Source organism: Calypte anna, chromosome 1 (genome assembly GCF_003957555.1).
Source record: "Calypte anna isolate BGI_N300 chromosome 1, bCalAnn1_v1.p, whole genome shotgun sequence".
Taxonomy (NCBI): domain Eukaryota; kingdom Metazoa; phylum Chordata; class Aves; order Apodiformes; family Trochilidae; genus Calypte; species Calypte anna.
This window is the reverse complement of record NC_044244.1, coordinates 58,605,100-58,618,756: the sequence shown is the minus strand read 5'-3', so window position 1 is coordinate 58,618,756 and position 13,657 is coordinate 58,605,100. Positions and strand designations below refer to the sequence as shown.

The 13,657-nt window shown below is 46.2% G+C and overlaps 2 protein-coding genes across 2 annotated transcripts; one reads left to right on the top strand and one right to left on the bottom strand.

The window, feature by feature from the left end:
- NDUFB2 (NADH:ubiquinone oxidoreductase subunit B2) lies at window positions 1-1,330 on the bottom strand. Its single transcript, XM_030452590.1, has 4 exons — window positions 1,228-1,330; window positions 989-1,133; window positions 801-911; window positions 1-87 (listed from the first exon to the last, which is right to left on the bottom strand). The coding sequence occupies exons 1-3, from the start codon at window positions 1,302-1,304 to the stop codon at window positions 837-839; spliced, it is 297 nt and encodes a 98-aa protein (XP_030308450.1). The 5' UTR covers window positions 1,305-1,330; the 3' UTR covers window positions 1-87; window positions 801-836.
- A 562-nt stretch (window positions 1,331-1,892) lies between these two features.
- On the top strand, window positions 1,893-11,817 carry C1H11orf16 (chromosome 1 C11orf16 homolog). Its single transcript, XM_030447957.1, has 12 exons — window positions 1,893-2,192; window positions 2,315-2,493; window positions 2,855-2,927; window positions 4,032-4,123; window positions 4,307-4,484; window positions 5,590-5,818; window positions 6,382-6,950; window positions 7,728-7,869; window positions 9,289-9,551; window positions 10,181-10,344; window positions 11,010-11,259; window positions 11,593-11,817. Exons 3-12 carry the CDS (start codon window positions 2,922-2,924, stop codon window positions 11,815-11,817), a joined length of 2,118 nt encoding a protein of 705 aa, XP_030303817.1. The 5' UTR covers window positions 1,893-2,192; window positions 2,315-2,493; window positions 2,855-2,921.
- Window positions 11,818-13,657: the final 1,840 nt, after the last annotated feature.

Genomic DNA, 13,657 nt, shown 5'->3' with positions numbered 1-13,657 from the left:
TTAGCATTTGTTTACAATTAACTTTTATTGAAATAAGGACTGAGGAGCTAAAGCTTTGGCGCCACGGGCCCCTTTAGTTCCATGGACCTGCAAAGAACAGAGGAAAATCCTTAGAACCTTTTCACGTTTCCTTCTCCCACTACTGAGAGCAGGGCAGGGACCTCCACAACAGTACCCACGCTGCCCTCAGCAGTAGTTGAAGGGATTTTTTGTTTTAAAGCCATCATGTGACACAGCAGCCTGCGAGAGGGGGTAATTAAAGAATCAGAAATGACCAAAAGCTTAAAACTCTGAAAGGGGCAGCTGCACATCTCTAGAAACAGAGAAAGCATGGCCCCAAGTTCAGGTAATGTTGGGTCAATGGGACAGCATAAAGAAGTGTTTTAACTGATAGCAATAAAGCTTCAACTCCTAAAAAAAAAAAAAAAAAAAAAAAAGCTTTGCAGGCTTCTATTGATAAAAGGGGACAACGAGGACTTGAGTATTCAGGTACCCAAGAAATGAGTGTGTAAAGGCAATAAAAAGTGTAAACAAATCACAAATCTCTGCCTGCTGTAGAACCGAGCTGTGACACATCTACCTCTGGGGGTGCACAAGCAATGGCTGAATTAGGGTACTTTTAGCAGCACCCCGAGAAGGCAGGGGCAGTAAGGGGGGCCGGGCGCGATGCCCCGGGAACTTCGAAACGAAGTTAAAGCACAAGCCGGGCCTGCCTGGGGACTTGGTGACCGCCTCTGGGGACTCGGTGACCGCCTTTGCCGCTCCTCACAGCAGAGCCCGGGGGGCGGTGGGAGCCGTACCGATACTCTGCCGGGAGCGCCGGTGGCCGGAGCCGCTCATTCCGCGTCGTCCGGAGGGATCCCGAGCTCCTCGTCCGTCCAGGCCGCCGGGTCGGGGTAAGGGAAATGGCCCTGCGGGAGAAGCGCGGTCACAGCCCGGCCACGGCTCCGCACCCCGTCCCCCGCCGCTGCCGCAACGCCGGCCTCACCAACACCATGTCCGAGCTGTGCCAGAAGTGCCAGAGGATCCAGAACCACATGAACCCGCTGATGAGCTCGCTCTGGATCACCTGCTTCCGAGTCAGCTCCGGGAACTGCCGGTACCGCGGTTCGATGTGCACCCCGCCGCCCGCGCTGCAACACACACGCAACCACAGCCGCCGCCTCATTCCCAGCCCCGCCGGCACCCGGCCCGCCCGCCCTGCATCCCCTCGGTCTCCCCACTCACTGTCGCCGCCCGGCCGCCGCCAGCCCTGCCCGGGCCCGCAGCAGCCGCCCCGCCGAGCGCCCCAGCGACCCCAGCATCCTGGCACCCCCCGCCGGACCCCACACCCGCTCCGCCAATGTCACCCCCGGCACCTCCCAACAACAGACCCGGCGATTGGTCCGCCCCGGCGCCTACCAACTCCGGGTGAGGAGGCTGTGAAAAGGGGAGCCGTCCCATCCCGTCTAGTTCGGTTCGGTTCGGATCCGGCAGGTGATGGCAGGCATTCCCCCCCCCAGGCCCCGCAGCGCCTCTTTGCCCCCGCCCAGCGGGGGAGCTGCTGCGAGAGAGCCTCTGCCCCCCCCCCTTCGCCCCCTCCCCCCGTGCTTGGGAGCGGTGGGACGGCACCAACGCTCCAAAGAGGGGGGGGGGAGGAAGAAGGATCCTCTGGGGTGTCAGAAGTTGGCGTCGCCCACGAAGGCTGCGGAATAGGGATCGGGGTGGCCTTCCCAGACTGGGAAGAAAGGAAGGGAGGAAGGCGAGCCTGGTTGTTTGTCTTTATGGAAGGGGATAAAGGAGTAAGCGGGTCCTTTCTCCAAACCCCCCTCCCATCCCCTCAGCATACAGAGTGCGGTTGCGCAGCAACGGGGCACGCGCGCGGCAGGGCAGGCATGGCGGGGGCAGCCCGGGCAGCGACTCCGCGGTGGGGACGCGGCCTTGGTTATTTCTTTCTTCTCTTTTATTTGGTTTTTTTGTTTTCCCCCATAGGTGTTAACCAGCTGCCCGGTCAGGCCGTCTCTCCGCAGTGTCGCCGGAGTAGCAGCCTGGATTCGATCCCCGCGGTTTGAGGGCGGCACAGACGCTGCGAGAGGCTCAGGTGTGGCCTTGTGAGGACCCCGCCTGCCAGCCGGGGCTCTGCTCACAGACCGACATTGGAATAGTCTGCCCAGGGCAGTGGTGGAGTCACCATCCCTGGAGGTATTTAGACGGTATGTGGGCCTAGTCCTTAGGGACGTGGTTTAGTGGTGAGCTTACAGTGCTGGTCAGAGGTTGGACTGGGTGATCTTGGAGGTCTCTTCCAACCAAAGACATTCTGATTCTGTACTCGCAGAGCAAGAGTCAGAGGAAATCTGACAACTCGCTACAGAGAGCAAGTTCCATCCAGTACATGTTGTGTGCCTTCTGGGAGATTCAGGTGGTCATGAAAGAAGGAAGCAAAAAGATAAAAGTATCCAGACAGCCTGGGGCTCCTTTCAAATGATCAGACTCCCCACTACTGCTTCTGAACAGGTATGCCACTAATTTAAGGTTAGTGCATACTCATTCGTTCCTCCTGAATCTTTATTGGGTGGCACTTTCACTAAGTAGAACTGAGGAGGAGTTTCTGTGACCCTCGGGAAGGGTAACCTCGTTTTGCCTGGCAGCTTGTGAACAAAGCAATCTGTGGACAAAGATTTAAAACAGATTTGGTATCTCTTGTGACAGGCTATACCTGGCATCCTGAGCAGTATATCCCCCCCCCCTGCAATTTTACGTAGTTCTGCCTTAAATCTTTGTGTGGAAAGATGGCACTCAACACAGACCCTGAACAAAAGGAGTCATTGCCAACACTTGGGGTCAGATTTTGGTCTAGCTCCCTTTACTTTTGCAGAGAAAGACTGTAAAGTGATTTCACTGAACTTGACAGACCAGCATTTGAAAAGAGGTGTCTATCACAGATGAAGGTAAAGATTCCCCAAGAAAGAACAAATGCCTCACTTTTATTTTACATTTTCTTTGTGAGATGACTGTACACCTTTGCCTGCAGCCATGGTATCCTGATTCTCAGACTTCAACTCCCCCATATTTTGTATTTCTCCCTTCTCATAGTCTCTGGTATATTGTTCCCTGTGTCACTGTTCTCAAGAGTTTCAAGTTTTCCATGGTGCTCAGGCCAGAGGGCTCCACTGCTGCCCTTGACCTGAAAAGGCAGCTTTGTCTTCTAGACAATCCTCACCTTGTTCATTCTTCCTTGACTTCAACTCCCTTTATTGACCTTAGAGCTCTGCCTCACTTGGAGAGTTTGAACAGCTGAGTAAGAAGCAGGATACAAGAGGAGGCAATGCACAGGTGACCTCTGTCTGCTCATAAGCTGCTCTTTGAGACCCCAGGAGCAGCCAGACTGAGAGGAAGCTATCAGGGCTGATATGCCTGATTGCTCCTAGGGCTGGGAGAGGCAGCTCCAGAACCCTGCGCTGCCTCCTTACTGCTGCCTGCCTCCAAGCTTTGCCTTGTCCTGAGAAATTGTGTTTTCCAGGTTCAGAGCTTCTTACTATAATCAATTAATGTAAAGGTATAAGAATAAGCAAGAATAGCAAGCTGTTCTGATTTAAGAATCATATATCTTGTGCTTCCTTCACAGTAGAATAAAATGATTATAGGATCTGAGGTGGGATAAAATGGATATCTGCTTGGCTTTGTGTATACTTGAAATGACATATTGTCCTTTGAAGGACACCTCATGATAGAAGAAACAGTTATAGACCTGCTACATATATGGTAGCTGAATTCAAGGCTTTTTTTACCGGGGTTACTACCATTTAGTTCTTACAGTGTTTTTATATATATTTCTTCTTTCCAAGCTTGATTTCCTAAAACCAAAACCACCAGTGATGACATCATAGATAAACAGTATAGCATCACAAAATATGACGGCAGAATTAAACCAAAGAAAGAAGTAATATACCAGAAAGTAAATTTCAATTTTGTAAATAATATTCCTGTTTAAGAATTTAAGTATTCAAAAGTCATGTTTCTCTTCAGCTTCCATCTCTCTTTCCCCTCTCCAGGTAAGTGCCATGTCCATCTCACATGCCCAGTGTTGTCACACAGCTAATAAAGGTCCCTGTGGCCCTCTGCTGCCAAGATGTTCAGTAACACAGTAAGTTCCAAATCTGTAGATAGGTCACTGGAAATGAAGAGAGGAAAAAAGCCTGGAAACAGAGACAGTTACTGTGGGGTGGGGACGGTGTCTCACGTGGATTTAGTTTGTTTTCATTGCAGCAAGCTGCAGAAGTTCTGCAGCCAAGATCTTCATTACTTCTTGTATGTTTGTTTTCTTCAGCTTTCCTGTTTGCGTGTGGAACCTGAGTTCACTTTGCACGCCCCTGATATCCTCAGCAAAAAGGAATTTCATTGATCCATCCCCAGAGGCTTCCAGTTTCATACGGGGAGCTCGTGTGTTGGCACGGAGAGAAGCTGATGGCTATTACTACCTGGGTCACATTGCCCAAGAAGTGAAGGTACATATTTATTGGGAACTATGCTTTTAAAAGGCTCTGCCTAGGATCTGAGTGTCTTCCTCCTGTTCTTCCCATGCCTCACCAGTCCCATGGCCCTGCTGTAGAGTGGATCTCCTGCCACATTCTTTTCATCTCTTTCCTCACGATGGCTGGCTCTTTGCTCTGACAAGTCCTGCAAGCAGAAGCAGCTTGGAAATCAATCCATTTTCGTAGTTACAATAAGTTGTTATTCAGAGATAATCAAACAAAACAGGTCCCTTATACCTACTGTTTACACAGCAACAAAGTCAGTTAGCTAAATGGCATTAGTATTAGTAACCCAAAATGTCTGCCTCCAGGAAGCACCTCCAAACCTTACCAAACAGACATTTTTCCTCATTCTCTTTCTTTCTGTGTCTGGGATTTATGAGATGATTTTGGATGCCAAACAGAAAATTTCCCCTGCAAGCTTTCTTTAAAATTCTGGTTTGTTTCTCAGTTCACAGATTAGTTAAATAAATAGTGTTCTCAGTGTAGCTGGGCATGGCTGTAAGCTCCACTGTGGGGTAGAACAGATGGGGACAGCTAAAGGCACAAGTGACATTAGCTGGAGTAGCAACTGACAGCATTACTTGTCATAGATCGGCAGAGAAGGATGAAATTGTGTTTAAAAAGTCTTCCCCACACCCATTACTGAAGGCTTAAACTAAAGCATTTAGATTTATAACATTTTACTGGTTTGTTACAGTTCTCATTACTATGTAAGGAACTGCATCATACACAGCAGTTTCTTTTGGCTGCTGTTTTCCTTGAGGAAAGGAGGAGGGTTTCCTAATAAAGTTCTGCCTTAGTACATTTAATTGTGTTCTCCTGAGCCAGGCAAGCCAACTAACATCTAAGTTCAAAATGAAAGGAAGAGAAAGGCTGTCAGCTCCTTTTGCCTCAGCTTTTTAATTGTTTTTAAAGTCCAATATGGACAGTGAAAAACCTGGTAGAACAGGAAAGCTACATTCACAGATCACATTCCACTTCCCGGGATTTCTACTCCTCCTCTCTTAGCACTTATGTCTGGCCATTAATTGGACCCAGATGTCTGTTTTGAAAACCACGTGTTTTATTCTTGCAGGGCTCCAGGGAACACTTTTTAATAGAGTTTGACAGAAGTGGCACTCAGAAGGGCAAAGTCCAGCTTCACACGCAGGAAACGCCTCTCTACGACATCCTCCACTACGAAGATGCCAGGCAACAGCCTCTTGCTCCAGGAGACAGAGTCCTGGCACCATGGGAGGCCAGTGCTGAACGTTTTGGCCCAGGCACTGTGCTAAAGGTTATGGAGGACAAGGAGGCACATTTAGGTACGGGGTATTGGCTGTCTCAGTAGTGCTAGGCTCACCATGGCTGCTGGTCACTATACAGGAATGAGAACAGCCTCAACCCTAGAGAATTCATCACCTGCTTCTTGGGTTCTCTTTGTTTTTTTGTTGGCACCTAGCATCCTGTTCCTTTTCAGTTCCAGAATTAGCCTTTGCTTTGTTCTGTGAGTGGAAACTTCCTAAAAAGTTGTGTCTGGGATACATTCTTCCAGCACAAGGAGGAAGCATTCCTGGCCCTCATGAATATTGCACCTGATTGTCTGTTTAGTCTAGTTTCCAGCTCTTGCAGGGTAAAATCCTGGCTCTCTGGGGTAAGTGAGACCTTGGCTTATCTGCTGTCTCTTCATAGGAAGTTCAAAAGAAGGTCAGATTTTAAACCTATAAAAAAAGAATCATGGATGATGTTATAAAATTGTCTGAAAAACAGGGTGTAATTTTCATTTCTTGCTTTCTAAGAGATAAATCACCCAGGCTGACATGCTTACATGCTTCTAATACATTCTTTGCCTTTTTTTTTTTTTTTTTTTTTTTAATAATAAACACAGCTTACAAGAAGAGGGGAGTGCTTGTGAATTTCTGGAATGGGCAGACTAAGGAGGTGTCTTCTGACCAAACTTTGCGGATCCCTCTGCCCTTAAGCGAACGCATCATCCTAGAACTGCAGATGCCTCTATCAGCCAGGCAGATGGTGGTAGATTCAAGTTTGGATTACCCCTACATCGTGCCACCAGGCTACAGAGCCTCAGGCCATTACAGGCAGGCTCACTCAGTCCTGGACTACTGGCCCAGGGGTCTGTATTGGACTCAGCCATGTGCTAAGTGCAGCTGCAGGTGTCCCTTGCTTCCCCGATGCTGCCTTGCAGAATGGGAACCCACGTGGCATATGGGTTGCAAATTGCAGCAGAAAGATGCATTCATCCCAGGAACAAATTTGACCAAAGAAGAACTCACCAAGAAAGTAGAAAAGCAGTTGTCTGAAGTGAGGATTTCGTCTCCAGAAAGTGTTTGCAGAGAGGAAGACAAGAAGGAAGATCAGAGATTGAAGACAGAAAATGTTCCAAAAGATATTTGGTCTGGTTTGGAAGAGAACACTGAGCTTGTAGAACACAAGAAGGTAAAAAGTGCTTCACTCTGACTCTTCTGTTAACTTCTGGTCTGCTATTTGTATAATGCCTGCTTTGGTACCTCAAGTTTTCTGCTAACGGTAAAAAAAAAAAAAAAATTACTAGAGGTTTTTGGTCTGGCCCTTACGTATGTCTGCTGAAGATTGTAGAGACTTTGCTCTGCACTGTCTTCCTGATGCTTTGGCCAGGTTAAGAGCTAGAAGTTGTCATTGTCACTGGCTGGACTCCTAGAACCTCTTCCATGGATGCAGAATATGAGAAGTGTCACATAGCCCAGTTCTGCTATAGCCTGCCTCTGTGTAAAGGAAGTAAAGGCAGGAAAAAGGTGATCCTTGGTAGTTATTTGGTGATTGTGAACAGGGCACTGAATTAGGATCATTGAAGAGGAGGTTAATGTTCATCAGCTATTGCTAAGCTTTTCTCCATTGCTCTGAAAGGGTTAAAATCCTGAGTTCTGCCGTGTGCCAGGAACATGTGTCTTTCAGCCAGAGCTCCTCTGGACTGATCTCTTTTCTACTAGTTTGGACCCTGCCAGGCAGAAGTACTGCCAGTTTTAGGTCATATGAAAATGTAGGGAAATCCACAAAGTGCTCAGAAATTACCCAGGAGTTGTTTCTTTAGTAGAGTACTCCCTGGAGATGTTGTTTTTCTTTTTTAAATTTTTTCTCAAACTTCAGTTACACCTTAAGATCTTACACTGAAAATTCATGAAACTAACATTTTCCTTATCAGGTCTGGATTACGATTGCATTTCTTGTTATTTCTAGAGTCCTCAGAGGGAAAGAGCTCATGCTATGGTTGATACTGCTGTCAACACAGACAGGTGGTTAGTGGAGACAGCCCACAAGGAAGAAGCAGAGAGCAGACAGCAGGATGCTGAAACTGAGGCTCATGTTAAACATGAACATGGTACTGAAGTTGTAGCTGGTTTTACTCAGATGTAAGACTTGCCACACAATATCACTGCAGCAGGCTATCCTAAGATCTGTTGCCACAGTTGTTAGATGTTTCAAAAGAAAATGCTGGAACACCATGCTGAATGTAGCCATCACAATATAGTATCATTATGTAGTGAAATGAGGCAACCAGGTGCCACTAATTACCAGGCAGTGGGCATGAGCTTGTGTTAAGCCCGCCTGTGCCTGATTAGGGCGGGCCCCAAGTGTGCATGAGCAGGATTAGGGGGCCAATAAAAGGTGAGTCCTGAGACACAAGCTCATGCCCACTCCCTGGCAATTAGTGACACCTGGTTGCCTCATTTCACTACATCATGATATGTAGGTTTTAATTATGGTGTGGCTCGAAAAGTTGTTCACCTTCTTAAGGTGAAAGTATTTTCAGATAGAAGTTTGTTAGGGTTTGGTTTTGTTTTTACAGTTCTTGGCTTTTCTTAACCTTTATCATAATACTCACTAGAAATATTATTTATTATAACATTTCCTTACTTAAAAAATTACCTTGCAACTTTAACTATGACTGCCTATAGCAAAAAGATTTCACCAGGACTGTTCTGCAGGATACTACTTCTCTTATCTGTGATGAAAATGAATGCTTTATAATGCCACTGAGTCAACTTCTGTTCCCTTATCATCCCAATGGGGCTGAATCATCATTTTAATCAGATTGTTGATGTTCTCATTTAAGTTATTTTTGTGACAATTGCAGGCAATTAAGTGAGGGCTCTGAAAGCCCAAAGCTTTTTCCAAGCATTACTCCTTTTCTCTGTGTCACTGCTGTTAGAGGGAGAATGAAAAGTCAAGCAGGAGTGCACATTTCCCCTCAGCTGGTGTTCCAGCATCATTCCATGCAGCAGCTGCCACTCAGGTCCTCATTGTCTCTAGCAGAAAGACATAAGCAAACTCCACCTTTGTTCTCAGTTATACAAAAGCTGTGTTAGCCCAGGCTCATCTCTCCAGTCTCTCAGCAGTATAGCTAAGCAGCATAGCTCAGGCTTTGCCCTGTCAATAAATTCATAATTTTTTATTGTGTTAGGGCACTGGCAGAAGCAGCTCATGTCTGTCTGTGAAACCCCATGTAAACAACCCCTGCTCACAACAGTGAATGGCTGGAAGTGCAGTCAGTGAGCTTCTGTTACCAGGCAAAACTCTTACTTCACTGCAATGACAAGCTGCTTCTCTGAAAGCTGGGACCTGTTTTGTGAAGACTAAAAACTGTCCCACTTCCTCAGAAGAAACTGGTGGTACTAAATTGTAAAAGTCTTGCTTGAATGTATTTTGTAGGAGAAGCCCTTTTTTTTTTTTTTTTAATTTGCTTTCCCTTTATAAACAGTCTGTAACCTCTTCTGTCCCCGCTCTAATTCATTTAAAGGTCTTTTTGAGTCCAGGGTGGCAGGAGCCCCAATCCAACATTCCCAAAGGAACCTCCAACATTCCCAAAGGAACCTTTCCCTGGGAAGAAATGCTTTGGTTCCTTTCAGGCGCCAGAGCTTCTTCAACCGAGTGAATCAATCACTAGAGAAAGACAGCCTGACCATCAGATCAGCTCTGCACGTACAGAGACCACACAGGACCCCCAACCTGCAGGCTAGGAGAGCCACAAATCTAAATCTTCTGAAAGACAAAAGCATTACAGTAAGTATTTGGTCCAAATGAGATTTAGCTATTAGGATGAAGGGTTTTGTTTATGTTGTGTGACAGTGTACTGTTCTTTAATCTCTTTCTGCAACAAAATTTATGCCTATGTGGAATAATGGGTATGTATAAATAGAAGCAAAAGGTTTCCACTTGGGAATCAGTGTTGTGCAAAAACTGCAGGAAGATTTTGTGTATGGCCAGTGGGAGGCAGGCGTTTCTCTTTTCTAATACAACCTGATAAGGGAATCTGTAATATAATTTGTGGTCAGAACATGTATTTTCCATCCAATCCAGAAGCTGACACAAAGATTACACAGTTATAGGCTCACCTGGCTCAACACGGGAACAACCAGCACAGCATGCTGCCTGCTGACCTATAAAGAACTCTTAAAATTGGATTTTCAGGCACCCCTGTGTTGGTTAAGCCTAGTATTTTGTACAGGTTTTAGTATCATACTCAGTGTTTTCATAGATTGGAAGTGACACTATAGAATTAATGAGCCAGTGTGGTTTCTAGATCACAGGAGTGACATTGGCAGACTAAGCTGTTCAGGTTTTGTAGATGTACAGTTTACATTAGAAAAATATACTGCTGAGATTATGGGTTTCGTGGTGTTTTCTCTTAGAAATCAGTTGCTAATGGTGCATCTCAGGAGAGATGGAAAGAGATGGACTTCAGCAGAGCCAAGATTGAGCACAAAAGGTGGCAAGAGGAACAGAGGCAGCTGAAGAGGGAGCAGCAGCAAGAGGCAGATGGCATCTGTCGCCAGCTGTGCAGGGACAACAAGAGGTAATGCCTAGGAGCATTACTGGTTTTGCAGTAAATGTTAGAGGGCTGGTAATGTCTGCTCCCTGGCACCACGCTGTGCCTCATGTTAGTCTCTGCAGAGTGTTGTGGTGGTTACTAATGGGAAAAAGATTGATGCTAGAGGTATGGGAGAGCAGACTCATCACCTTTAGCATTACCTCCAAGGGCAGATTCCCTTCAGTGTCATCCTCAGGTCCAAAGTTCTTTTGCCTCCCAGACCCCTGTTCCCTGCCCACGGCCTCAGTCCACTTAAGCTAAGCAGATCCTTCCCCCATCACCCATCTGTTCTCATCTCTTGTGCTGCCCCTGTGGCCCCACCACCGATACACACAGCCACCCAGTTGTCCAGATGAGTCCTGGAGCTCTGTCCACACAATCCATTTCCCTGGTTTCTGGTGTTCAGGGCCAAGAGCTGTCAGCCACACCAGGGTGTGTAGCCAGGTGAACAGATAATAGCTGACATCAGGCACCAGCCCGTTTGGAGGTTTTGCCATCTCTATTGAGGACACAGGTTTAACTCTCATACCCTAACAGAGTCCTGGAGTACTAACTAAACCAGAGTATCTGCTTTGTGTCTTATGCACTGTCTTTTTTCTTTTATTGCTCTTCCTTTCTGAGAAATTTGGGAAATTTTGTTTTGGAAACAGGCAGAGATTGCATCAGAGAACATTGCAAGGGCTGGAGAAACAGCTGGAATGCAAAGACAAAGCTTTGCAGCACAAGGCACTGCTCCAGGCTGCTTGGGCAGAGAGGAGCAGGAAGGAATCCTCCTTGCCAGAAGAGGAGAAAAGGAAAGCCAGTCAGAGACTGCTGTTTCTCAGGACACAGCGTTTGCAGAGAGAGGAGTTGCAGGCGGAACGCAGTAAAAGGAGATCTGAGCAAGAGAAAGAAAGGCTGGTAAGGGCAATTCCAGCAAAGTTTTTCCTAGATTTCTGTGTTTCCAGCAGTGGCACCATCCATAGTAGTTGTCTGAATTTCACCTGGTTTATATCCAATTTAATTATATCATTTAGAGATAAAGGAATGAGGGTAACATTCTTTTGATACATATATAAAGGTGAAGGCTGGAAAATAAAATTATCCATCTCTGCCATAGGAGGAGTCTTTCTGAATGCAAGGAGTGAATTTCCACAGATTTTACCTTTTTCTGACTTCTGCCAGTGGTAACTGCAGATGAAATTAAGCAAAAAGATGGCTGTACAATTTGTCAGTATCTTCATTTTTATGTAGAATTTTCTCAGGAGCAGAATGAAGTCACGGCAGGAAACCCTGGAACAAGAATCACGGGAGCAGGACAGGAAACAAAAACAGCACCAGGCTGCTAAAGGGAAAGTGTTCCAGAGCAGAGAACGTTCACACCAGAAGACAGAAAAAGAAGGCCAGAAACTCTGTGACCTCCAGAAGTACCTCAGGGAACAGAATCTTCTGATGCTCCGGGCATTACTGCTGGAGTGAAGAAGCTGCTGAGTGAGTAAGCAGGCCCTTGAGCAGTTCACAGTCTTGATCTGTGTCTTGTAGGTGTGAGTCAATGTGCTGGAGTTTGGGTGCTTGAGTGCATTTATAACAAGTATAATTAGGATTCCTGGAGAGGTCTCTAATCTCCTTTTCCTTGCAGCCAGAGCACATTTTCACTGCTCTGTCCTTTACATGCCTTTCTTCCTAGACTTACTGTTCTAGCCCACCTCTGTCAAAATGTTCTTTTGTCTTAACCATGTGCAGTGACCCTGCTGACAGACCCAGCTCTGCAACCAAGGTCTACCTTGGTACTGTGGTGGTGGTTCAGAACCCTTGCTCAACCCAATGTCAACACCAGCCAGCATTGTTCTTGCTTAAGTTAAAAGGGTGTTGGGCCCAGCACTGTTCTTGTTTCAGTCTTGTACTTCAATAGGAAGTACAGTTGTGTGAGACAATCAGACACTTTCTGATCATGCCTGCTGGAGCTGGGAGTTGAAAACAATTGGGTACCTTCTGGTCTGACTGCAAATGCAGTGATTTGGGGTGATTGGGTCCTCCCTAAATGCATTGAACTCTTGTTGCCTGGGAAACATACCTCAGACCCCTTTCTCAGATCATAAACCCACTCTGAATGTTGCCAAAGATCAGCTGACTCAAACTGTGACCACGATGGAAAAATACTGACCGAAGTCAATCATCTTGTGACCCTACAAATATCAATCCTGAAATGAGGCCCTTTGGATCTCTCTGGAACTGCAGCAAGTTGCTAGCCCATGTCTCATGAGGGAACTTGGTCTGTCAGATGGAAAAGAGTGAGTAGTTGCTACTTCTCATTTTGCACCAAACAGATCAAATTATAGTTATTTACTACAATGCCATCTCATGTATCAGCTGGGAGGTGTATTTCACTGCAACTTCTTTTTGTGCAGTTCAATAGCATTAGGTACCAAAATTTAACATCTTAACATATCTCTGTTTATGTGAGCAATTTACATTAGAAACTTTGTTAAATCTTTAATTGAATTACTGTACTTGATTATAACAAATTGTTACTAAGTATTGCTAGAAAAGCGTATCATCCAATTTTGTGATACATTATAATAATGCAAATCAACCTCAATTTGCTATTACTCCAGATCAGACCAGACCCATAATTATGTGGTAAAGCAGTACACTGAAACCCCTACACCAAAACCCTTTACAAACCAGGCACTAGGATTGGTCCAGCTGCACCCAGACTCCTCTCTGAGGAGTTTAGAAAGCAAAGGGATCCACTCTGAACCTCATGACTCAACGGGAAAACCTTCCACATTCTTCTTGCTGATCCCTGTTCAATCACACCTCTCCCTGTAGAACTTATTTCCTCCAGTCCCTCTGTCACTCCAACCCTGTTCCAACCCCTACACGTCCCTTCCACACAGTAAGAGTGATCCTTGCCATTCAATTCTGTTCAGTTGCACATTCATAAATCTGTATTAAAACCACTTTTTCCTGATGCCTTTGTCAGTGATTCTTGAAGCAACCGTAGGACCTTTCACTCCCATCTGCAACAGGTATTTAATATGAAACACAGCCAAGTCCTGAGTTTCTGCTCCGAAGGCATCAGGAGGGGTCTGGCTCTTTCCACAGGACTCCAAGGAGTCAGTGCCTGCAGTGCCGGGTGTTGTGGTTGGAGGCTGGGTGAAGTGTCGTGGGACAATCCAGAGTGAAGCAACAGAGGACGTGGGGGTTACAAAAGTGACTCGAAGGACACCAGACCTAGAGCCTGGCAGTGGGACACCAGGTTGTTAACTGCTTTCAAGATGCCAGTGACAGAGAAAGGGATTAGTAAAGCAAGAGC